This window comes from Helianthus annuus, chromosome 4, assembly GCF_002127325.2.
Source record: "Helianthus annuus cultivar XRQ/B chromosome 4, HanXRQr2.0-SUNRISE, whole genome shotgun sequence".
NCBI classification, from domain to species: domain Eukaryota; kingdom Viridiplantae; phylum Streptophyta; class Magnoliopsida; order Asterales; family Asteraceae; genus Helianthus; species Helianthus annuus.
The window spans coordinates 165161999-165187752 of NC_035436.2; the positions used below are offsets into that span (position 1 = coordinate 165161999).

At 39.5% G+C, this 25754-nt stretch overlaps 2 protein-coding genes across 2 annotated transcripts; one reads left to right on the plus strand and one right to left on the minus strand.

The window, feature by feature from the left end:
• Nucleotides 1-1657: 1657 nt before the first annotated feature.
• LOC110943030 lies at nucleotides 1658-10360 on the minus strand. Its single transcript, XM_022184788.1, has 4 exons — nucleotides 10241-10360; nucleotides 3050-3298; nucleotides 2078-2365; nucleotides 1658-1960 (listed from the first exon to the last, which is right to left on the minus strand). The coding sequence occupies exons 1-4, from the start codon at nucleotides 10358-10360 to the stop codon at nucleotides 1658-1660; spliced, it is 960 nt and encodes a 319-aa protein (XP_022040480.1).
• Nucleotides 10361-20812: 10452 nt separating this feature from the next.
• Nucleotides 20813-21250, plus strand: LOC110943029. The gene has a single exon (XM_022184787.1). It carries the CDS (start codon nucleotides 20813-20815, stop codon nucleotides 21248-21250), a length of 438 nt encoding a protein of 145 aa, XP_022040479.1.
• The last annotated feature ends 4504 nt before the right edge of the window (nucleotides 21251-25754 follow it).

A 25754-nucleotide genomic window follows, 5' to 3' on the forward strand; every position in this document is an offset into this window, starting at 1 on the left:
TATTAAAAAATTATAGGGTGTGAATAGTGTCTCCCAAATATACAGATGAACAGTAATATTTTCTCTCTCCTCCACTCACAATCACTTTTTATACTATTTATATTTTAAAAACAACACACTCATAATTTGATTCCTTGGATGTGAATGCTCTTACATTTAGTATTATCACAATCAAAATGTATCAAATAACTACAATGTATGCGGAATAAAATATCTACATGTATAAAAATTGATGTATCATATATATACATATTTAAAATATAAAAGAATTTATATCGAGTATACAATCAGGTAAACGGGTACACTTTATCGGGTAACCGGGTCAGGTAAACGGGTGTATCACCAAATCCCAAACCCGCGAAAAAAATAAAAGATAGTCCCAAACCCAATTAACCAACCCCAAACCCGTCCCAAATATTTTGGATTTACGCATCGGGTTCGGGTTCGATAGCCATCCCTATACTCACCATTGTTGTTTATAATATCTACTAGGTTATAACCCTGTGTATTACACGGGGTTGAATAAATAAATTTTATATACTAAATAATAAAACAATATATTTTTAAAAACCTCATTTATTGTACCGGTTGAATAAATATAATTTTATATATTAAATAATAAAAAATTATATCTATAAGAACCATATTTTACTGGTTGAATAAATGTAATTTTATATACCAAATAAAAAATGTTATATCTTTAAAATCACATGTATTACACTGGTTGAATAAATGTAATATTGTTTACCAAATAATAAAATAATACATTTTTTGAAAAATCTCATTTATTACATGGCTTGAATAAATGTAATTTTATATACCAAATAATAAAAAAATTACATCTTTAAAAATATGCGCATTACACGGTTTAAATAAATGTAATTTTCTGTACTAAATAATAAAAAAATATATATTCTTAAAAAACCCCGTGTACTGTACGAATTGAATAAATCTAATTTTATATATCAAATTATAAAAAGTTATATCTTAAAAAACCTCATGTATTACATGGGTCGAGTAAATGTAATTTTATATAATGAAAATATAAATCTTTAATATATTAATACAAAGTTTGGTTTTCGTGATAAAAATAGATTATTCTGTTGTTGCAAAATTTGTTAACGAAGTCTCAATAAATTTAACCCTTTATTTAAAACACCGTAAATATATAAATGATAAATAATATTAGTTAATTTAATTTTAAGTTTCGTAAAATCTATTTGATACCAAACTAAACAAAACGTTCAAATATAATTAATTCAAATAAATAATATTATAAATGAGAAGTACATTAAATTAAATAATAATTATCCATAAAATATTAAGCTAATAATATTTAGTAGGAGGGTTATCTATAATATAAGATATTAAATTAAATATTATTTAGTAGGAGGGTTATCTACAATTAATTAGAAGAGATTAAACTAAAATAATAATTATCTGTAAGAGATGGCCTAATATGATGACAAGTGTCCCTAAAGTGGTTTCTTTTATTATATAGTACTAGCGGTAAGACCCGTGTGCAAACACGGGTCGTTTCTTAGAAAACCATGCATAACAAATATAAGCGATGAGTATAGTTATATTTATATAGACTTATAAATAAAATAAATAAATAAGTCAGTCGGTAAATACTTAAAGTTTAGAGTATAAAAACTTAAAGTTTAGATTGTGCCGAGTCTTGTTTTTCTTCTATAAATGCCTGAAGAACCATTTTGATGATGTATTCTTCTTGAGCCTTGTCTTCTTTTGTTAATTCATCAATCTGCTTTTCTTTCCTTCTTTGATAAAGGATGCTAGCATGTGGAGCAGTGGGTCCCCTAATTGGCAATTTTTGTTGTTTGACTGGAACCACTGCTTCCGGAAAATTAGGCTTTTTAGGAGCAGTGGAATCTCTCTTCCTTAACTCTTCCAAATTTTTGTAGGTTGCTAATACCTTTTCTTCTCTCCACCTTGTAACCTGGTTCCTTGACCCATAATCAGCAGTTATCAGCTCTTCTTTCATTCTTTTCAGTTTCAAGGTCCTTTCTGGTACATTTTTCTTGTAATTGGCCCAAACTGGAGGAGTTTGCTTTACCTTGTCTTGAATCATCTTTTGAATTCTGGCTGTCTCCTCTTGCAGTTCACTGATGGTCCATTCTTTGTATTGATACTTTTCTGCCCTGTACTTCTTGTATGCCATTATGTATTCAAGATAGTCATTTCTCATGCTTTCATCATCTTTTTCTGATAATTTCTGATAAAGGACTTTTGAGAACTGCTCTAAAGTTCTAACTTTGGTGAGTAGGTATTGATAATTTCTTTGAATCTCTTTGTCAGACTTTCCTTCTGTATCTCTTTTAGATATATCCTCTGCCTGTTGGGCCTTTATTTTGAGATATTCTTCTATATTTCTTGGCAAAGGATAACCTTGAACAGATGGGAGTTTCCTCTTTTCAGGATCATCTTAAGAGTAGAAGGATTTGATTTCCTCCCTGACTGCTGGAAGATCTAGAGGATATTGTACTCCTGTAGGGTCAATGACAGTGTTTTGATTGAAGGATTGAACTGAAGATAATGGAACAGGGGTTGGAATGGTGACAAGGGACAGTGGTTGTGTAGATGTTAGAGTTGGGGAAGTGTCATCTTCCAGTATAATGTTTGTTATCTTTCTCCTTTTGTGCTTTGGAGAAGTTGGTGGTGTATTTGTGGGTTGAGTGGCAGTGATTGAAGTAGTTGGTATCTGACTAACAGTTGTTGAAACAACTGGTGTTTCAACCACTGTGGTCACTACAACAGTTGATGTGTCAACTGTTGTTTTCTGCTTTTTGGCAGCTGGTTTTTGTGGTGGTGATATTGTTTTTGGTATGGCAGTGGATTGAGTGTGGGTTGATGTATTAGTGATGGCAGTTGTTGAGATAACATCTGTTGAAACAACCGAAGTATCAACAACTGTTGATACAACATGTGTTTTAACATCTGTTGGTTTGGAGGTTTGATGAGAGGAACTTTTGGGGATTTGAGGAGTTTGTTTCGTGGTTTTGGAAGGTGTGGTTTTGGGTTGGCTTACTTTTCTGGTAGGCTGTCTTCTTTTAGGTTTAGAAGTACCCTGCTCTTCTTTTTCCATCAAAACTTTATTCTCCTCCTCAAACCTTTTAGACCCTTTCATGTTTGCCTTTAATGCAGCAAATGCATTTTGAGTCTCATCAACCTTTTTGGAACCATCTGGCCTTGGGATTTCAACCACAAGTTTGGACATTCGATCTGGTGGCATGTATAAACCATCTTCTTTTCCCTTCTTCCCTTTAGTTTTCTCCCCCTTTTTAACATCATCAGGATTTTCAACATAGATGATTGAAGAAGGAGCAGTGCCAGTAGTTTGAAGCAGATGAGCTTTAATGGCTTTGATATCTGCTTGAGTATCTTTGTACCTAGCTTCCATGATGTTTCTGAGCATTTGCAGTTGAAGTTCTTGCTGTTGATCTGCATATTATCTTTGTTTGTGAAGTAGAGGTTGAAACTATCACACCCCAACAGATTGTCCAAAAGTTTCCATAACAATTACATTTACCAAATATTTTAAGTAACACGTCCCATACCATGTCATATAAGATAAGATACTTATTACAGTACAAATCTAGGCAAATTGTTCTGTTCCGACAACTCAGGTTTAATTAGTACAGACAAGTATTTGTTGGTCACTAAGACTCTTTCCTAGCCTTGATTTCCAAGCAAATAGACACCTTAAGCACCTATCACATACGTTAAAATAAAGTCAATACACATAGTGTAAAGGCGAGCATACAAGTTTGATAATAACATATAAAGTTCGAAATAGTTTACGCATAACCAGCATGTACACTGAGTAAAACGAAGCATGTTAGTTATCGACATGAACCTATCGATACCAATGACTGCAGGTTGAATGCCCAAGGCAGTTTGTAATACATAATCACCACTATAATCCATGCAAATAATTGTCCTTAACAACCCCCGTGTGAACGGGTGCTGAGTCCAAACTATAGTACTATCGTTGCTAAGGCAGGTAGACAACATTCCATGTGTAAACATAACAAACAAGCATTCATTTAGTCACGTATAACATGCGGTAACGGTTAGCGTTAAAAGTATCGCGTAGTGTGTTCGATGTGATTTAGAATAAGTAACGTATGTAACACCCAAAAGTGCGAAAGCAAAAAGGGATCAAGTATACTCACAGCGGTTGATGGATTGAAGGGAGCGCTTGGGAGTAAGGTTAGCCTGAATAGTTTGATAGCATAACGATAAGTGTTGCGTAAAACGAAAACAAGTCTTGGTGGGTCGAATAGCTGGTCGATCGGATGGTAGTCCGATAGGACAGCTGGTCGTGCGGGTGATAGTCCGTTCGGACGGCTGTCCGTTCGGATGGCCGTTCAAGTGGATTGTTTCTTCCTTTGGGAAGGATGTGTTTGTGTATGATGGTTTGACTTTTGAAGTTTTTTGTTGTAGCATTTGAAATCATTGAAGTGTCACTACCTTTCAGGTCGGTCGATCGGACGGTCGTTCGATCGGCCGGCAACCCGTTCGGTTGGGCACTTTAGTGAGAACAAGTTCACAGCAGGTTGTCACTCGATCGGACGGCAGTTCAATCGGGTGGCATTCCTAGTGCATTAAACATGTTGAAAATTGTTTAAGTGTTGAAGTCTAATGGTCACTCGTTCGAGCGGTTAACCCGATCGGATGGTAGTCCGATCGGATAACAACTAGTTCAACGATCAGACTTTGAATGTTGATGAATAAATTAAGTGTGGGACCCAAGATGCAGATCGATCGGGTAACAACCCGTTCGGATGACAGTCCTATCAGATGGTAGTCCGATCGAACAACATTCCGTCCTGGTCGTTCCGTTCGTCTGACACTTGGTTGTTTTGATTGTTTGTCGTTTTATCGAGATGTTTTGATAACGCGTTAAGCAACAGAAACCTCGTCAATACTTGGCATTCCTGATCGGACAGGAATCACCCAAATCCGGTCAGTTAACTGTTCAAGACGGTGTTCCATGTTTAACCCGTAATCGGTGAACCTCGTGGATAGAACCCGGATCTCGAGCCACACAACCACTAGAATGAGTAGTAGGTCAGCACCAGCTCCGTTTCTATCGGTTTTGGATGCATTAAGTGTAAAAGAGTTGAAAGAAAGTTGGAAAACCATCTTTCAGTCCTTTTCTTTGTGAATATGTTTAGATCTATAAAAGATCTTTGTTTGTTTATGTGGAAATCGGTTAGATCCAAGTTATTCTTTGTGGATTGAGGTCAAAGCATGAAGTTTCTTCAAGAACACATGATGACGTCATCCTAGAACACCTTGAATCTTGATGATTTCACGGTTAAAAGTTAAGATTCAAAAGATAGAAAGGTGTAGGAGTGCATGTAGATCAAAGAAGTACAAGATTTAGGACGAGATCTTACCGGAATCGAGAGAAATTTGAAGAAAAGTGAGGAGAGCGTGCTGTTCGGTCAGAGAGTTGCCAAAAGTAGAAAGAATGAAAGTGACAGGAGGTATTTATAGAGTTTCCCAAAGAGGAAAGGGCTGGTCGATCGGCCAGGCAGCTCGATCGGACAACCTGCCCGATCAGACGGCTGGTCGATCGACTGGTTGCCTGATCTATCGGCCGCCTGATTCGAGTGTTCGGTGCGACGAGTTTTGATGTTTCGATTTCGATTGCGAGCGTTGCGATGCGATAGGGTTTCCTAGTCAAATTACTTTTAATCCAACTACTCATATCATGCGCTATCTCTTCTCCACCAATTATCATACTATATCAACATACAATCATCCTTATTTTGTATTCGTTTTGCGTTCGCGATTCGATTGCGATTGAGTTCGATTGCGATTCGATTGATTACCACACACAATACAAATAAACATGCACAAGTAACACATAAGGCACAGACACACGTATAACAATCACCAAAATGCGTAATTCGAGTTGCGAGTGCGATGTTGATTTGATTAGTTCGATTAGCGTTTAATTGACTTTATCGCATTGTTACTTCCTATTGTTCACAGTCGTAAGGCGATTCACAGCGATAAGTATACATCGATTACTGCGATTCTTAACAACTACTCCACATAATACAACTAAAACGAAAATAAAATATACTAATCTATAAGTCAAAGAAGTCAAAACAAGAATTGAGCAAGGAGAGACAGATTGCAATTAGCAATCTTTTCTTCCTTTGACTTCAATCTTGACTTTGAGTTTGACTTCAGAAACACGGGGTGTTACAGCCTCCCCTAGTTGAGGGAATTTCGTCCCGAAATTAAGCCGAAGCCGTAACAAACAACCGCGGGTGTTTCGCCCTCATGTCGCTTTCGAGTTCCCAAAGTGAACTTTGCACCTCGTTTGCCTTCCCATCGGACTTTCACGATATGAATGCGCGAGCGTCTGAGCTGCTTGGTTTGGTGATCCATGATTTCGACAGGCTTCTCCACGAAGTGTAGTGTTTCGTTTATTTGGAGGTCATCGAGTGGTACAATTAAATCATGCTCAGCCAGGCACTTTCGGAGGTTTGACACATGGAAAGTCGGGTGGACATTACTGAGTTCCTCCGGTAGTTCGAGCCTGTAGGCGACTTTTCCGTTCCTTTCCAGAATCTTAAAAGGTCCAACATATCGAGGCGCTAGTTTCCCTTTCTTGCCGAATCGGACCACACCCTTTCAAGGTGATACCTTTAGGAGTACGTAGTCGCCAACGTCAAATTCAAGGGGCTTGCGTCGTCTATCAGCGTAACTTTTCTGTCGACTTCGAGCTTTCAACAAGTTGTCTTGAATTTGGAGGACTTTGTCAGTTGTTTCTTGCAATAGCTCAGGACCGGTTAATTGCGAATGACCGATCTCGTGCATACAATAGGCGATCGACATCTTCTTCCGTATAACGCCTCGAATGGCGCCATTTGGATGCTGGAGTGATAACTGTTGTTATACAAGAATTCGACTAACGGCATGTAAGTATCCCAATTACCTCCGAAGTCTATGACACACAAGCGGAGCATGTCTTCAAGGGTACGGATCGTTCTTTCAGTCTGACTGCCGGTTTGAGGGTGGAATTCGGTACCCAGATTAAGCTAAGTACCGAGAGCAGCTTGAAACGTTTCCCACAGTCGCGAGGTAAACCGAGTGTCACGGTCAGAGATGATGTCACGAGGCGTCCCATGATTACAAATGATCTCGTTGGTGTAGATTCGGGCTAATCGTTCTACCTTGTAGTCTTCCCGTATTGGCAAAAAGTGAGCAGATTTGGTTAAACGATCAACAACAACCCAAATGCTGTCGTGACCTGAAGACGTGTGTGGAAGCTTTTTTATGAAGTCCACAGCTATACTCTCCCACTTCCACATGGGGATTGGCGGTTGTTCGAGTAAGCCAGAGGGCCTTTGATGTTCAGCCTTGACCCTTGCACAAGTCAGGCACTTCCCAACGTAGAGAGCAATATCCCTTTTCATGCCCAGCCACCAGTACTTGTAGCGAAGATCCTGGTACATTTTATCGGCACCGGGATGAATAGAATACCGGGATTTGTGGGCTTCGTCCATCAAAATCTGTCGCAAATTGGTCCGTTTAGGGATCAAAATTCGGTCCAGAAAATGGAATATCCCATTTGACTTATTCACTAGCTGAGCTCCATCGTGATAGATTCGTTCTTTCTTCAAAGTGCATTCATTAAAACAGGCATGTTGGGCTACGCGGATGAGGGTTTCGAGATCGTATTGGGCTTGAGTATCACGAATGCTGAGCAAATAACTCCGTCTGCTGAGAGCGTCGGCAACGACATTTGCTTTGCCTAGGTGATAATGAATCTCACAGTCGTAATCGTTGAGAAGTTCTACCCATCGGCGTTGACGCATATTAAGTTATTTCTGATCAAAGATATGTTGTAGGCTCCTATGATCGGTGAAGATCGTACACTTGGTACCATACAGGTAGTGTCGCCAAATCTTTAACGCAAAAACAACCGCGCCTAGCTCGAGATCATGGGTTGTATAGTTCTTCTCGTGGATTTTGAGCTGACGAGATGCGTAAGCTATAACCTTGTCCCGTTGCATGAGAACACAACCGAGACCAAGGTTGGAAGCATCACAATAGACAATGAAACCGTCGTTTCCGTCGGGCAATGTGAAAACAGGAGCATTGCAGAGCATGTGCTTTTGTGTTTGGAAAGCAGACTCTTGTTTAGTTCCCCAAACAAAAGGCTTGTCTTTATGCATGAGAGCGGTAAGCGGCACAACGATCTTGGAGAATCCTTCGATAAATCGTCGATAATAGCCTGCTAGTCCGAGAAAAGAACGGACCTCAGACGGGTTCTTAGGTGTAATCCAACTCTTAACTGCTTCAATCTTCGCGGGATCAACGTGAATACCTTGACTATTTACAATGAGACCCAGAAACTGAACCTCCTCTAGCCAGAATTTACACTTGGAGAACTTGGCATAGAGTCGATTCCCCTGGAGTAGTTCGAGAACCAAACGTAGATGTTGCGCGTGTTCGGCTTTCGACTTGGAATAGATCAAGACATCGTCGATGAATACGATGATGAAACGGTCGAGATAAGGTTTACACACGCAATTCATCAGATCCATGAAAACTGCAGGTGCGTTGGTTAGACCAAAATGCATAACAACGAACTCATAGTGGCCGTAACGAGTGCGAAAAGCGGTTTTGGGTATACCCTCCCCCTGAATGCGTAGCTGGTGATAGCCTGAGCATAGCTCGATCTTCGAGAAACACGTAGCACCTTGTAGCTGACCAAACAAATCGTTAATGCGAGGTAGGGGATAACGGTTCTTGATGGTTAACTTATTCAATTCCCGGTAGTCGATGCACATCCAGAACGACCCGTCCTTCTTTTTGACGAAAAGGACTGGCGTGCCCCAAGGAGAGGTGCTCGGGCGAATGAAGCCTTTCTCAAACAATTCTTGAAGCTGACTCGAGAGTTCACGCATTTCATATGGTGCAAGTCGGTAAGGAGTTTTGGCAACAGGGTTGGCTCCAGGAATGAAGTCGATACGGAAGTCGATATCACGACTTGGCGGTAGTCCAGGAAGGTCATCAGGGAACACCTGAGGAACTTCACGGACCACAGGGACGTCTTTCACTTCTGTCTTCCTTTTCTTTTCCTTCTCCGCTACTACAATGTTAGCCAAGAAAGCTCTGTATTCCTTGCGGAGATACTTGCTAGCTTGGACACATGACATAAGTTTGAGACCTTTCGAAGCAGTTTCGCCATAAACACACAATAAATCGCCATTCGCGAGCGAGAATCGAATCATCTTATCGAAGCACACAACTTCAGCATGGTTTTCGCAAAGAAAGTCCATGCCTACTATGACGTCAAACTTCCGAGTTGCATCGGAATAAGGTCGATTGGGAAGATGTGATTGTTGAGCTCAAGAGTACAATCACGAAGAACAGAATTAACGGCGACAGTTCTTCCGGTGGCGACTTCAACATCGAATGTCAAGGGGAGATGGGAGCGCTTACGACTAAGGAGCTTCTCGAATTCAAACGACACAAAGAAATTATCGGCTCCAGTATCAAACAAACACGATGCATAAATACCATTCACAAGGAACGTACCATTGACCACGTTGTTGTCGGCCTGGGCTTGGCGCACATTGATGTTGAACGTTCTGGCGCGTGCGGCTTGTTGCTGCTGCTGCTGCTGCGGCTGTTGCTGCTGATGAGGCTGCTGCTGCTGGGGCTCTTGTTTCACAACCCTGTTCGGGCACATGTTCGCAAAGTGGTTGGGATCACTACATTCGAAGCAGACTCTGGCATTGATCGCGGGCGCCTGAGCCGCGTGATGGCCTTGCGGGGCTGGGAGCAGAGCTTGATGAGCAGTGGCAGGAGCTGCGGTGTTGTGGGGACCAGTACGGCAGTTGACAGTAAAGTGGCCGTACATGTTGCAGTAGGCGCAGAAACGACAGGCGAGACCCACCGGGTGATGATAAGAACATGTTGGGCAAGCTAGGTGGGGACCTGTGTATACACGCTTTGCAGGCGGTGCATAGGTAACTGGTGCTGGACGGTGGTGGGACTGCTGTTGAGCTGGTACGGCTTGTAGGGGAGCAGCAGTGGTGGTGACAACACAGTTCTTGTTGCTGGAGCTGCTGTTGTTGTTCTTCTTCCTTCGGCGTGAGGACTTTGACGGTTGAGCGGCGACGGTTTCAGTGGTAGCTTGATGCAGAGACTTGGAAACTTTATCCAAAAAACCAGCTTTTACCCGCTTGTCGTTGATCTCGGCAGCAAGCAGGTAAGTTTCTTTGATCGTTGCTGTCTTTGCGGCATGCACAAAATCAACAACACAGTCGGGTAGAGCTCGGATGTATTTCTTGATTGCCATATCAGACGTCTTCATTTGATCGGGACAGATGATGCTGAGCTGCTTAAAGCGAGCAGTCAGGGCAGCGTTGTCTCTATCCTTCTGCTTTATGTTCCAAAACTCATCCTCCAGCTTTTGGCGTTCATGGGGAGGGCAGAATTCATCCATCATGATGGCCTTCAGCTCTTCCCATGCCAGCTCGTAAGCTGCATCATTCCCGCGTTTGTTTCGTTCGACCGTCCACCAGTCTAGTGCACGGGACTGGAAGACGCCGGTTGCGTTTAGGGTACAGAGATTTTCAGGACAACCGCTTTGGCGCAGAGTGACTTCGATGGAATCGAACCATTGAGATATAACCGTTGGGCCATCTTCTCCAGTGAATTCCTTTGGACTGCAAGCCTTGAACTGCTTGAAACTGAAAGCAGTCTTGGTAGCAACTTTAGGAGCTTCGGTTCTAGACTCCTCAAATGATTTGCTAACGTTCTCCTAAATTTCACTCACGATCTAGGGCACAACCTTGGCCACTTGTTTAGCGAGGATGGCAGCAAGGCGTTTGTCCCTCTGTTCTTGGCGAGTGAGTCGTGGGTGTCGAGGTCCAGATGATGGTCCAGTTGACATTGTCTGCAATAGACATCATCATAGGTCTCAGACACGTCAAAATCGATTCTCACCTCACACGTCTTAATACCACTAAAGCTCCGGAACATACTGAAACACGTATCACATAATCACGTAGGCACATAATCACAGATTCACGTAAACACAGAAGCACATAAGCACGTAAGGCACGGAATCACATAAGCACGTAGGACACAAAACACAGAAGCATGTAAGCGTGTAACTTGTCTAGATGCACACAGAGGCGGTCAGAATACAGAAACCTATCATTCAAAGTTCGCGATGGTTCGAATATAGTGATCGCGTTTAGTTTAGCGATTAGTATAGTATAAGCGTATAACATAGCATAAGCTCGTCCACAGTTTAGCGATTTGTCAGCATTTTGAGGTAGAAATGCAGTGCGAGTCGTGCGTGTCGATCGAAGTGAAAGCAAAATCGAATAAATTTCAAAATTTAAACATATAGACAGATAAATACATACAACACGTAAAATTAACGTGTCATCAGAGTCAGCAGTTGCGGGCTCAGAATCGAAACACATAAAAATCGAGAAATAGATTGTCTGCGGCTATTAGACAGTGACTATCCAAAGTGATTCGACTATTCTCAAGGACTTGTCAAACACATTTTGACTTTCAGGACCGTGCTTCTGCCTCGATTCTTGGGCGTTCAGCACACATCCCTTTAGTCATTCAGTGACTTCAGGTCGTTGGAGTCCGTCGAGACTTTGGTGAGAGTTTTGGGAAGTCAAATAAAAGTCGGAACAAGTCATCACGGTTAGGGTTTCACCGCTGTCTTAACAACTACTTTCCTCTTTTAATAAAATAGAGACGAAAATTCGCGCTAAAGTATGGATTTCACCCCAAGTTTAACGCGAATTCTCGCGTTTTATAGATAAATATAGATCAAACAAGCAATTTAATTGAGAGTTTGCGGTTTTCACACCTAATCTCGACTTAACCGCTTATTCATAATTGAAAATTCGAGTGCAGTGATAGTGTAGCGTAGGAGAGAAGGGCGAAGAATAGCAGTAAGCTCATACATAATCCCTACTGGATATGCATGAGTCGGTTTATTGGGTCCTAACTATAGACTAGGTCTCTAAGACATCGACCCGGACTAGGTCGAGTCTTGCCTAATTCCCTATAGTTATGGCTCTGATACCAATCTGTCACACCCCAACCGATGGCGGAAACATCGGGGTGCGGCACTGAGCGAAACAGATTGTCAAGAAGTTTCCATAACAATTACATTTACCAAATATTTTAAGTAACACGTCCCATACCATTTCATATAAGATAAAATAATTATTACAGTACAAATCTAGGCAAATTGTTCTGTTCCGACAACTCAGGTTTCGTTAGTACAGACAACTATTTGTTGGTCACTAAGACTCTTTCCTAGCCTTGATTTCCAAGCAAATAGACATCTTAAGCACCTGTCACATACGTTAAAATAAAGTCAATACACATAGTGTAAAGGCGAGCATACAAGTTTGATAATAGCATATAGAGTTAGAAATAGTTTACGCATAACCAACACGTACACTGAGTAAAATGAAGCATGTTAGTTATCGACATGAACCTATCGATGCCAATGACTGCGGATTGACTGCCCAAGGCAGTTCGTAATACATGATCACCACTGTAATCCATGCAAATAATTGTCCTTAACAACCCCCGTGTGAACGGGTGCTGAGTCCAAACTATAGTACTATCGTTGTTAAGGCAGGTAGACAGCATTCCATGTGTAAACATAACAAACAAGCATTCATTAAGTCAGTATAACATGCAGTAACGGTTAGCGTTAAAAGTATCGCGTAGTGTGTTCGATGTGATTTAGAATAAGTAATGTATGTAACACCCAAAAGTGCGAAAGCAAAAAGGGATCGAGTATACTCACAGTGGTTGATGGATTGAAGGGAGCGCTTGGGAGTAAGGTTAGCCTGAATAGTTTGATAGCATAACGATAAGTGTTGCGTAAAACGAAAACAAGTGTTAGGGGGTCGAATAGCTGGTCGATCGGATGGTAGTCCGATCGGACAGCTGGTCGTGCGGGTGATAGTCCGTTCGGATGTCCGTTCGAGTGGATTGTTTCTTCCTTTGGGAAGGATGTGTTTGTGTATGATGGTTTGACTTTTGAAGTTTTTTGTTGTAGCATTTGAAATCATTGAAGTGTCTCTACCTTTCAGGTCGTCCGATCGGCCGGCAACCCGTTCGGTTGGGCACTTTAGTGAGAACAAGTTCACAGCAGGTTGTCACTGGTTGGGACGGTAGTTCGATCGAGTGGCATTCCTAGTGCATTGAACATGTTGAAAATTGTTTAAGTGTTGAAGTCTAATGGTCACTCGTTCGAGCGGTTAACCCGATCGGATGGTAGTCCGATCAGACAACAACTCTTTCGACGGTCAGACTTTGAATGTTGATGAATAGTTTAAGTGTGGGACCCAAGATGCAGATCGATCGGGTAACAAACCGTTCGGATGACAGTCCGATCGGATGGTAGTCCGATCGAACGGCATTCCGTCCTGGTCGTTCCGTTCGTCTGACACTTGGTTGTTTTGATTGTTTGTCGTTTTATCGAGATGTTTTAATAACGTGTTAAGCAACAGAAACCTCGTCAATACTTGGCTTTCCTGATCGGACAGGAATCACCCAAATCCGGTCAGTTAACTGTTCAAGACAGTGTTCCATGTTTAACCCGTAATCGGTGAACCTCGTGGATAGAACCCGGACCTCGAGCCACACAACCACTAGAATGAGTAGTAGGTCGGCACCAGCTCCATTTCTATCGGTTTTGGATGCATTGAGTGTAAAAGAGTTGAAAGAAAGTTGGAAAACCATCTTTCAGTCCTTTTCTTTGTGAATATGTTTAGATCTATAAAAGATCTTTGTTTGTTTATGTGGAAATCGGTTAGATCCAAGTTATTCTTGGTGGATTGAGGTCAACGCATGAAGTTCTTCAAGAACACATGATGACGTCATCCTAGAACACCTTGAATGTTGATGATTTCACGGTTAAAAGTTAAGATTCATAAGATAGAAAGGTGTAGGAGTGTGTGTAGATCAAGGAAGTACAAGATTTAGGACGAGATCTTACCAGAATCAAGAGAAATCTGAAGAAAAGTGAGGAGAGCGTGCTGTTCGGTCAGAGAGTTGCCAACAGTAGAAATAATGAAAGTGACAGGAGGTATTTATAGAGTTTCCCAAAGAGGAAAGGGCTAGTCGATCGGCCAGGCAGCTCGATCGGACAACCTGCTTGATCGGACGCCAGTCCGAGCAGACGGCTGGTCGATCGGCTGGTTGCCTGATCGATCGGTCGCCTGATTCGAGTGTTCAGTGCGACGAGTTTTGCTATTTCGATTTCGATTGCGAGCGTTGCGATGCGATAGGGTTTCCTAGTCAAATTACTTTTAATCCCAACTACTCATATCTTGCGCTATCTCTTCTCCACTAATTATCATACTATATCAACATACAATCATCCTTATTTCGTATTCGTTTTGCGTTCGCGATTCGATTGCGATTGAGTTCGATTGCGATTCGATTGATTACCACACATAACATAAATAAACATGCACAAGTAATACATAAGGCACATACACACGTATAACAATCACCAAAATGCGTAATTCGAGTTGCGAGCGCGATGTTGATTTGATTAGTTCGATTAGCGTTTAATTGACTTTGTCGCATTGTTACTTCCTATTATTCACAGTCGTAAGGCGATTCATAGCGATAAGTATACATTGATTACTGCGATTCTTAACAGTTACTCCACATAATACAACTAAAACGAAAATAAAATATACTAATCTATAAGTCAAAGAAGTCAAAACAAGAATTGAGCAAGGAGAGACAGATTACAGTTAGTAATCTTTTCTTCCTTTGACTTCAATCTTGACTTTGACTTTGACTTCCGAAACACGGGGTGTTACAGAAACAGATGCCATAGTTCAGCAGCGGATGGAGCAGATGTTGCAGATGGTGCAGCAGTGGGTGTAGCCTTTTGAGCTTATAACAACTATTGCAGCATAGTTTTAATTTCTGCAACATTTGTGTCAAGTTTATCAACCCTCTCCATCAATTCTTTGTAGGTTAAACCATCACCCAAGTTAATGGGATCATCTGATTTCCCACCAGTGGTGGTTATATCTGTGGTTGACTTAGGAAAAGTTTCCCACAAATCATCCACTGATGCCCCTTGTTCTCGGTACTGGGGACTTCTTTCTTCAGCAGAGCTTACCATTTTAAGGTTACCAGTGTATAATGGAAACACACCAGTGGACACTATGATTCCCAAAGAAGAAATTGCCTTCAAGGGAGTCTCACTAATGAAAATACTGTCCAGGTGTAAACCAGTGGGTTCAACACCTATAGTAGCTGCTCCACTTGAACTACTGACAGGAATTATTTGTAATTCCTGCAGTGTAGCCTCTTAACTGTTGGTGGGTTAACAGAGATAGAGACACCAGACTCAGTCACTTGTTGTGGTATATTCTGATTGACAGGTGATTGAGAAGAACTGATTTTTATCTAAGCTATATCAAGTGCATCCAACAGAGGTATCATTGATTGTGGTGTCCCTGTTGATACAACCTGATCCTTTTGAGAGGATGCAGGAGGAGTTTTAAGCTCAGGTTGAGATCTTTCTTCCATCTGCTGTGAGGAAGTAGCAACAATGGTTTCTGGTGACTTTTGTGTTGTCACGGGTGTTACCTATGGGATCTCGTCTTCCAGAGTCACCTTTTTGGTGGGTTTGGGGGGCTTTTGGATAGTTTTCTTTTTAGTCTTTTTGGTGATTTTTGGTGTGGGTTTCAAAGATGGGGTTGTGCTTCTGTGATCACCAGGAGCAGTGGGCTCAACAGCAGGGGCCTGAGGAGCAGTTGTTGCTGCTAAATTCTGCTCAGGTACCTCTGTTTGGGTTTTTGAAGGTTTTGACAGCCTTGTGAATGTTTCAAAAGTTAGACTGTTTATTTGAATAGGATTTCCTTGGATAAGCACATGTGCATTATCCTTTGAAAATTTCTTTTGAAGATAAAAACTTAAAAACCTTGGAAAGAATAAAAATGATTTTTGATTAACATTCTTAACCATATCATTGAAAATTTCCTGAGAGTAGTTAAAATTTTCTTCAGCCATGATAGCATAGCCCAGGTATTGAATTTTCAATGGTATTTCATTAAAAGCTATTGTTTTATTTGACACACACAACAAGAGGGTATGGAATAAAAACCTCGGAGCAGGTGGAAAACTGCCCTTTTCTAAAGTATCATTTTTCATTTCTTCTTCATACCCTCTCTCAATGAAATCAGTTTGGTACTCTGTTTTTTGGAAAGAGCTTTTACCTGTAAGATCATTGATTTCAAAAACCTTTGAAATGGTTTGAGGTGCGATGACCACTGGAATTCCCCTTATTGATGAAGTAATAGCTAAGGTCTTTTTGTCCTTAGTTTCAAGATTTGCATTTTTCCAGAACTCTCGTTGGGTATCCAGGTTGATGGTTTCATTGCAGGTCAACAAAGTTTTGTACTTTGAAGATAAAAGTGCATCAATCACGGAATGAAAACCTGTGTTTTTACTTGTTTTTGCAAGTGTACACACGAAGTTATGACGGGTTTTGAATGGAAGATCCATGATAAATCAAAGGTAGTTAAGAACGAAGGAAGAAGATGAGTGATTTCAGAGAATTTAGTGAAAACTGCTTTTGAAAGGAATTTTGAATTCGACTCAACAGTTAAAACCATGTTTGGGGTTTTTTATCAGGGTTTATAGGTGGAAAAAGTGAATGCTGATGTGGCAGCGGTTACAAAAGATCTGACGGCTAAGTACTGTCCACATGAAAACCTCTGATGAATAATGGAAGACAGTTGTTAGGAAACCACTGATGAATCAATATCAGTAGTTTACAGTGATGTAAATGAAAACAGTAGCTGACTATAACTATCAGTGGATAGCCTATCAGTGGATTAAAACACTGAGCTTTAACAACAGTCATTATATAAACAATAGTTCAAGCATGTTCCTTCTCCAAAAAAAAAACTATATTTTAACCCAACAATCGTTTCAATCCCCTTCAACCTCCACAAAACACTATTTTAACCCAACAGTAACCAAACAGCGGTTTCAACCACAGTTTTCTTAACAGTAGTTCCAAACATCTGTTTTCATCCATCTGTTGACCAAAGTCAACAAATGTATCAACCACTGTTTTATTTTCAAACATCTGTTCCTAATAACAGAGCTTTGATCATTTAAACGTACATTTGCCAATATTAGAAGCTTTTACACTCTCAAACCTAAATATTTATTTACTTAATTTAAATAACAAACATGGTTAACAATTTTAACACAACTAATCATATAAAAACTACAAGTGTCAAACAGAGGTAACTATATAATAAACAAAGTTCAAAACAGCAAACAACAATCAATAGAATACAGCATACTAATTCCAAATTAATGGGCGAAACAACATACAAAGTTCATCCATCTGTTAACCCAAGTCAACAGATGTATCAACCACTGTTTTATTTTGAAACATCTGTTCCCAATAACAGAGCTTTAATCATTTAAAGAGACCTTTGCCAATATTACAAGCTTTTACACTCTCAAACATAAATATTCATTTACTTAATTTAAATAACAAACATGATTAATAATTTTAACACAACTAATTATATAAAAAATACAATTGTTAAAACAACAAATAGCATTCAATAAAATACAGGATCCTAATTCCTAATCAATTGGTGAAACAGTAGTCTCGATAAGTAAAGCTCCTTTCAGACCATTGTAGTTGTCAACATGTTGGAGGTATTTCAGAAGTTCGTTGCTCAGATCAACTTCAATCATATTCCCCCAGATGCTTGTTATCAGCCACTTGTTGTCTTCAATTATATTAGTCCTTCGGAACCTATCTACATAATCAACTACATGAGGATTATTGAAAACAAACACCTTCATCCAGCCTTCTTCTTCATATCTGAGCAAATCAGCAGTTAGCTCAGCAGACTTTCCAATAACAATCAAATGCAGCCTCTTTGCGATGGTCAAAAAATGCCCTTGGCAAGGATTGACTACAATACTCTCTGGAAAATGAAGCATTCTGAAAGTCTCACTCAGAACATCAAAAGCAACGATGTTCCTCTCACCTAGTGGATACCAATAATTTGAAACCATAAAATATATGGTTTTATCAGCATAAACTCCTGTAGACCATGAATAACCACATGAACCATAATTGTTTACGCTACCGAAATTTATTGTTCTCCATGACTCACGACGTCGTGAGTAAACACGAGCAGCAGTTACATTACGGTAACATCTGATGTTCAGCACTTTCAGATCATGGAACTGATCAAAATAAATTCCACCAGTATCAGAGTTTCGATCATGATTGTAATTGAAGTAGTCATCACACAAAACCTTATAGCGCCTGGTAGTTGGATTCCAAAGAATCTGCTGACAGCAAATCCTTTCATTGCAAACTAACAACAAACCATTAAATGATGATAGAATACGTAAGAAGCTAGGGTGGACATTGTTAGGAAAACTTAAGGTTTTGCTTCTAACAACATCCAAATTACCAGCAACTACGTCGTCAACGACAATTGACGTGTCTTTAAAGGAGAGTAGTTTCTTTTGTACTGAATCTCCACTTCGGAGAACATGCATCATCTGAAATCCATGACTTGACAATTCCTTATAAAAATTCTTGGAAAGACATTTGAAACGACCAATATCTTCCGCAAAGAGTCTTGTGAAAATCTCGTCAACAATCACTTGAAACCCAAATTTTTCCATTTTGCAGTGAAGCAATGCGTCTTTGAAAGTAAAAGAAATTGTAACAATATTGATAAACAAAAAACTTTTGAAGATGATTGAGTAGATGGATGAAAATGGTAATGATCAAAACCTCTGCCCAATGTATTTTATATACCCAATGAAGGCGGCTATGACTAAATACATCGTCAGACGAAAGAATATGATGCGACAATCGTTAGGCTTTTAATACATTTCCATGGGAAAAATATAAATTAAACACGTTATTATAATTACAATTAACCTGTTCATTTACCTATAAGACGCCTTTACCATAAGACAGAAGTGATTGAGTGACGTTCATTAATTGCAAAGTACATATCCCAAAGCATTTTGAATTTGAAATTACCGGCAATTTCAAAACCACTGCTATGGTATATGTTTGCCAAAGGAAACATCTGCTAAGTTATACTTTCTTGGCTATGGGCAGTAGTTTGCACTCTTGAATGTGGGCCAGACCTTTGACCTTTTAAATATAGAGTAGTAGTTTGAAATTAAATGTATTTTAACTCAGATAAAAAATCTCAGATAAAAAAATTGACACATCAGCAATCATCATTTAGTAATAACTCAGATAAAAAATCTATTCATTTGGAGTACAAAGATATTACGAACATCTGTTAAAGCCTCTCCTGTTCGCAACAGTAGCAAGTCAAACAGATGTTGGCAACAACAGATGTTTAACAATTGAGAGGAGGAAATTCCTCGAAAAGATCTATTAGGCAACAACAGATGTTGGCACCAGTAGCAAGTCAAACAGCCATTAGATCAGCAGATAATGATTTAGAGCAGATATTCTCTTTTGGCAAACTTTAACTTTGAAAGATCTATACACTAACAGAAATTGATACAACATCAACATAATCTAATTAAACTCAGAGACAATTTCACTTCTATATCAAAAGTACCGATCTGCAATTATCAGATGATATTAAAAATTACATAATAATACTTATTCAATTTTACCCCCTGTGGTTTAAACCAATTGACACTCTGACCCCTCCATGGAAATAATTGCAATTTGCCCCCCCACCCAACGTTGATGTTCATTCGCAATTTTACCCCTGCCGTCAGTCAACAGTTGTTTGACCCTTATTGGTAAGGGTATTTTGGTAATCTTACCCCATATATTATTATTATTATTATTATTATTATTATTATTATTATTTTTTATAAAATCAAATTATCATCATCATCATCTTCAAATAAGCTCACTGATCCATCATCATCATCATCTACGAATTATCATCATCATCTTCAAATAAGCTCACAGATCCATCATCATCATCTTCAAATAGCCTCACAACATACACCAGAATTCAAGATCCATATTCCATATTTCCCTAAATAAACTCACAGATCCATATTCCATATACATATGCGCCATCCTCACCTGTCAATTCTTATCTTTTTTCTCTCCACTGCCGTCTCCGGCCACCGCACAACCACCGTACAACCACCGGTCAAAAACAACCAAAGCAACCACCTTTTTCAAGAATCCCTTGTTTTTCATCGGATCCCAGATCCCAAAATGCCTTAATTTTCACATTGTCGGTGGCTTTGTCACTCCAACATTAAATTCCCTTAATAACCATTTCAGATTTGATCCCCTTTTGGCTTCTTGATCTAATTCCCAAATGTGTTTATTCAATGTATGTATACATGAAATTTTGATAAAGATTTTTGATCAAGACTTATAATGCTGTTTAATTTAGTGGGTAAGTGTAAAGTTTGATTCTTGTTGGATCAAGATTACATAAATCTTGGATCTTGAAAACATTATCTTTTCTTGAAATTTGATCAAATATTCAGATCACAAGATCTTAAATTTGTGCTTTTTTTGGTGTACCCACATAATAATTAAGGGTTTTAGGGGATATGGTTGGGGTCCGAGGATGGGAAGGAGGGATAGTTTAGCGTTAAACCGGTTAGAAACCTTCTTGATCGATGCCGGATTCATTCGGAAACATATGTCCCTGCGTGGTGTAAATGGATCCCAAAGAAGTGCAATATCTTTATTTGGAGAGCGGAAATGAATAGGATCGCTACCGTCGATGCGCTTAATAGACGTAACATTGGAGTTGGTAGTTCGGCTTGTGGGCTTTGCGAGGAAGATGAAGAGAGTGTTGAGCACTTGTTTACATCGTGTTATTTTGCGTCTATGCTTTGGACGTTGATTAGTAATTGGTGCAAGTGTCTCCCGATGGTGGTTTTTTCTTTTAGGGGTCTTATTGAGATTCATAATCACGTTGGTTTGGACGGGAAGAAGAAAAAGGTTCTCAAAGGTCTTGTTAGAATTGGGTGTTGGTCGATTTGGAAAATGAGAAATAATGCGAGGTTCGAGAATAAAGAGGTTAAATTAGAGTACATATTCGGGGAGGTTAAGAAGATAGGCTTTTTATGGTTTAAGTCTAGGAATAAAAATGTTGAGACGACTTGGGTTGATTGGTGTAAGTTTGTAAATTTGTAATGTATTGTTGTTAGGTTGTTCGGCTGCCTCGGTTTGAGGCAGTGTGGTTTGTTTTAATAAAGTTCTGTTGGTGCACGAATGTCTAAAGCCTGCGTCTTAGTCTTAGTTGTTCATGTATAGGGTCTAGGGATGTTAATTATGTAAAGTATAGGGGTTGTTTTGTAAAAGTGTGATTTTAATGTTCAGATTTCGCCCCAAATGACAATGTGTCATTTGGAGCGAAATCCCAACCCTATATATAGTGGTGGTGTTTTCTCATTATGTACGTGCATGTTTACTGTGTAGCCGACCTGCTGCTCGACTTTTTCATGAAAGATTAATGAGAAAACCAGTTTAAAGTGATCTGCTTCTGTTTCTACTCCATTTCTACTTTGATTCATGCTGATTGTGTATTTCCGCTGCATAATCAGTAGTATCTAGCTCTGATTGACTAACACGACTGTCAATAACGGTCCTATAATTGGTATCAGAGCCAGTTGTGAGCTAGGATACCAGAATCAAAGCCTTTTTCTTGCACATTTTGAGTTTCTGGACTTTCCAACGGACAAAATGGACTGAAATTTGGACACATAGTGTAAAATTGTCTAATAACAAACCCTTGAGAATTTCAGATCTAAAAACAGCTTAAAACTGACCAAAAATAGCTCGTAACCTGATTTCGCTCGAAAGTGTACTTGAGTGATTTCGCTCGTAAGTTCAAGCGAAATCAAGTTTGTGTTTCAAAAGTTTTAATTTCGCTCCAAGCAGTAGAAGCGAAATCAGAGACTTCGCTCTTATTTTGAGGTTTCGCCCCAAAGTGTTATAGCTGATTTTGCTCCTGAGGTTTAAAGCACTGATTTCGCTCAAGATAACACCTTGATTTCGCTCATATGGTCACTTTCTGATTTCGCTCCTGAGAGCAAAAGTTGATTTCGCTCCAAACCACACTTAGAATCTGATTTCGCCTGAAAAGCATGTTTTAGTGTAAAAATCATGGTTTGAGCGTTAAGTCCGTTTCGTACGTGATAGAGTGTTGGAAACTCAGTCTGTGTTGAAATTTTTTCGATAAAAATAACTTGTTTGTTAAAAAGTGAAACATTTTTTGAAATTTGTCACTTAAAATGGAACATCAAAATTTTTACAACTTGTTTGCGGGAAGCGGCATGACGGCTACGCAAAGTCAGGCGAGTATAGTTCAAAACGTTAACATGGAGAATGAGTTAGGTACAATGCAAAATCCACCAAAGCTCATGAGTTTGGACGAATATGCCGGATGGTCAGGTCGTTTCAAAAACTGGGTCCAAGCGAACCACTTCGAATGTTGGATGAAAATAGAGATGAAGTATGTACCACCGGTTGATGGATTAGGCTTGGTAAAAGGCATCGGGAGTTTAACGGAAACTGAACAGATTGATTTCAAGGCTGAGAAGAAGATGGTTAGCATTCTGCAACAGGCCATCAAAGAAGATATTCTGGTTTTACTGCAACATGATGACAATTCTCAGTCGATGTGGCAAGCTTTAAAACTGAAGTTTCAAGGCAGTGTATCGATGATTAAAAGCAAGAAAGCATTAATCAAGAAAGAATTTGACATTTTTACCGGGATTAAAGGTGAAACGACAAAGCAGCTAATTGAACGATACTGTCATCTTGTGGTGGAAATGAAGCGGTTGGAAATTACAAAGATGAATGAAGAATGGATTGATAAGCTGTGTGATGCTCTACCGTATGATGAATGGGGCACTTACCTAATGATGCTGAAGAATAATTCTGATTTTATGAATCTCAATCTCAGCTCATTCATCGAGAAGATCGAAGCCCATGAGCTGGAATTGCTGAAAATCAAGAAGATGAACTCAGCGAGTGTGCAGCAAGATGTATCTCTGTATTACAAAGGCAACCCTCCAGTTTCAACCAATCAAAGCCCAAAAATACAGATGGGTTTCATTGCTGATAACATTTTGAGTGTTTCTTCAAACACTCCTCAATCAAGCAATTCTTCACCATTCATGAACTTTGAACCAAATGTCAAAGCTCAGGAACAACCTCAAAGTTCTACAGGATCCAATCATCAGGCATACGTTTCTGGGGTGCAGTGTAATATTGCGGTAAATATCAAGAATGGAAACGAGATAACTGAAACAGTCGCAAAACAACACATCGCACTACTTGCTTCCGTTCTCGAGGCTTATGAGGGTTTAGTGGTAGGAAGGATCGGTAATCCTGACATGACGAAAGAGGATTACGACCAAATCGATCCAGAAGAGCTTGAATTAATTGATATCAAGTGGTGCATGGAAAGTTTGGTTCGAAGGGCTCAACGTTTTATGGAAATCACAGGCCAGAACAGTCTATCAGGCCCCGATCAAAAATTAGGGTTCGACAAGTCGAAAGTTACATGCTTTAAATGTAAAGAACGTGGTCACTTCAAAAGAGAATGCCCTAACCGTGAAGTGAACAATCATCAAAACCTGTTCACAAACGATTATTATCGGCAGGCGATCTATCATCGACCGAACCAACAGCCAGTTGTTCAGAGGCCGCAGATTGAGAATAAACCGGAAAAGGCACTCATTGTGAATCAAGACGATGAAAAGGTTGCTGAAGGTTTCAGCTGGGATAAATATATCCCCGGTAGCGATGGGCAGGCCATGATGGCAGAAGTAGTTGAAATATCTGAGATGGTGTCTGAGCCAGAAATAGTTACTGAAGATGTTTATGTGGTTGTTGAAGAGGTTTCTGCTGAAAATGTGATCGATATTGAAGAAATAGCTGCTGAAGTGTATTACTACCAGTCAGAGCAGGAGGTATTGGCAAGTTCAATGAAATCGATAATGCCTCCTAAAATTTTTGAATCTTTTGCAGGTTATTTTGAAGAACCAAAGACCGGATCATGCCCAAGATTTGAAGAGAAGAAAGAAGTCGTCGAAGAATTGATAGACGTGTCGAAAGAACTAACTGGAGAGGCATTAAAAGACATAGCTGACAAAGCTCTTATGGGAAAGCTCAAAGAGGTAGACTCAGAACTCGAGAAGTCAAAGTCTGTCAGTAGTGTGTCAGTCAAACGAGAGGAATCTGGAGTTCAGGAGATCAAATCTGTCAAAATGTCTGAGTCTGAGTTAGACAATGTCGGTAAAATTGATTGTGTTGAGCAGGTTGTTGAAAAAGTTGTTTCATTCCCTGAAACACCATGCCAATAGTGTTTAGAACCGTGCATGGAGTGTCTTGAAAAAGACACTAAGTATCAGGAATTGAAACACCATGCTGATATGCTTAAGTTTGACCTTGGCCAAGTTAAAGAGGCTTACGATACTCTTGCCAAGTCAATCAAAATGATCCAAAAAGAAAGTGTTGAAAACGATAAAGCAACAAAATTGGCTAAAGCAACACTGTTTGATAAACAAATTAAGGTCAATTTTCATTTAGACACGATCGCATCGCTTAAAAAAGAACTTGAATTGGCTAAAATTGAAAACGACCGGATTGATAAAAAGTTGATGAGTTATGTGGCTTCATCGTACGTTCTTGAACAGATTGTCCCCCAACAGCCACATGCTGCACCAGTCTTTAAGAGCGTTCCACCTCCAATGTGGAATCATTATACACAGAAATATCCAGATGGGGTGGAAGCTGCATTGAATCTCAAATTGAGATCGATAGAGGATGATTTGCCTGAAAGCATAGATGTCACATTCTCTGCATCCGATACCGACAACGAATCACAGGTTATCAAAACAGTTGTCGATCAGGTGTTGGATGAGGAGAGTGATAAATCTGAAAAGTCTCAATCTGAAAAGGTTGTTAGTGATTCTGAAGATGAAGGTAATTTCTTAGATCGGTTCATACCGAAATCGGATAAGAGTGCGAATGATGATCCGATTGTGGTGGTATACACTATGATTGGAACAGACAAACTTTATTCCGATTTCGAGTATCCTCTTCAGAATGTGAAGATTAAGAATGTCGAAAAGGTGTTTAAATTGGTTGAAATGAACATTAATGAGGTTAATAACAATGAATTCTTTTCAAAACTTAAAAAATTGTTTGTTACATCACGTCCTACAAGTTCGGGAAAGAAAGAAGGGGATGGTAAAGGTAATAACAAGAAAAACAATTTTAAAAACAAAGGAATCGGTTTTGAGAAGAAAACGACTAAGCAAGTGGTTAAGCCGAAAGAGAAAATGAACGATATTTTTGTCGCTGGTCCGAGTGTTGATGATGAGAAGGATTATATTATTAGTCAAAAGGCTGTGGACGATTTCAATGCAGCGAAAAAGTTGAAAGAGGAGACAGTCAAATCAATGTTTGTTGAATATGACAAAAGGGTGTGTTATCGCTGCAGTGAAATCGGGCACATGGTGAAACAGTGTCAGAAAGCGATTGAGAAACCGGTTCAAAAACCGATTGTTCAAAAACCAAGTGTTCAAAAACAAGCTGTTCATAAACCATCGGTTCAAAAACAAATTGTTCAAAAACCAAGTGTTCAAAAACAAACTGTTCATAAACCAACTGTTCAAAAACCAAT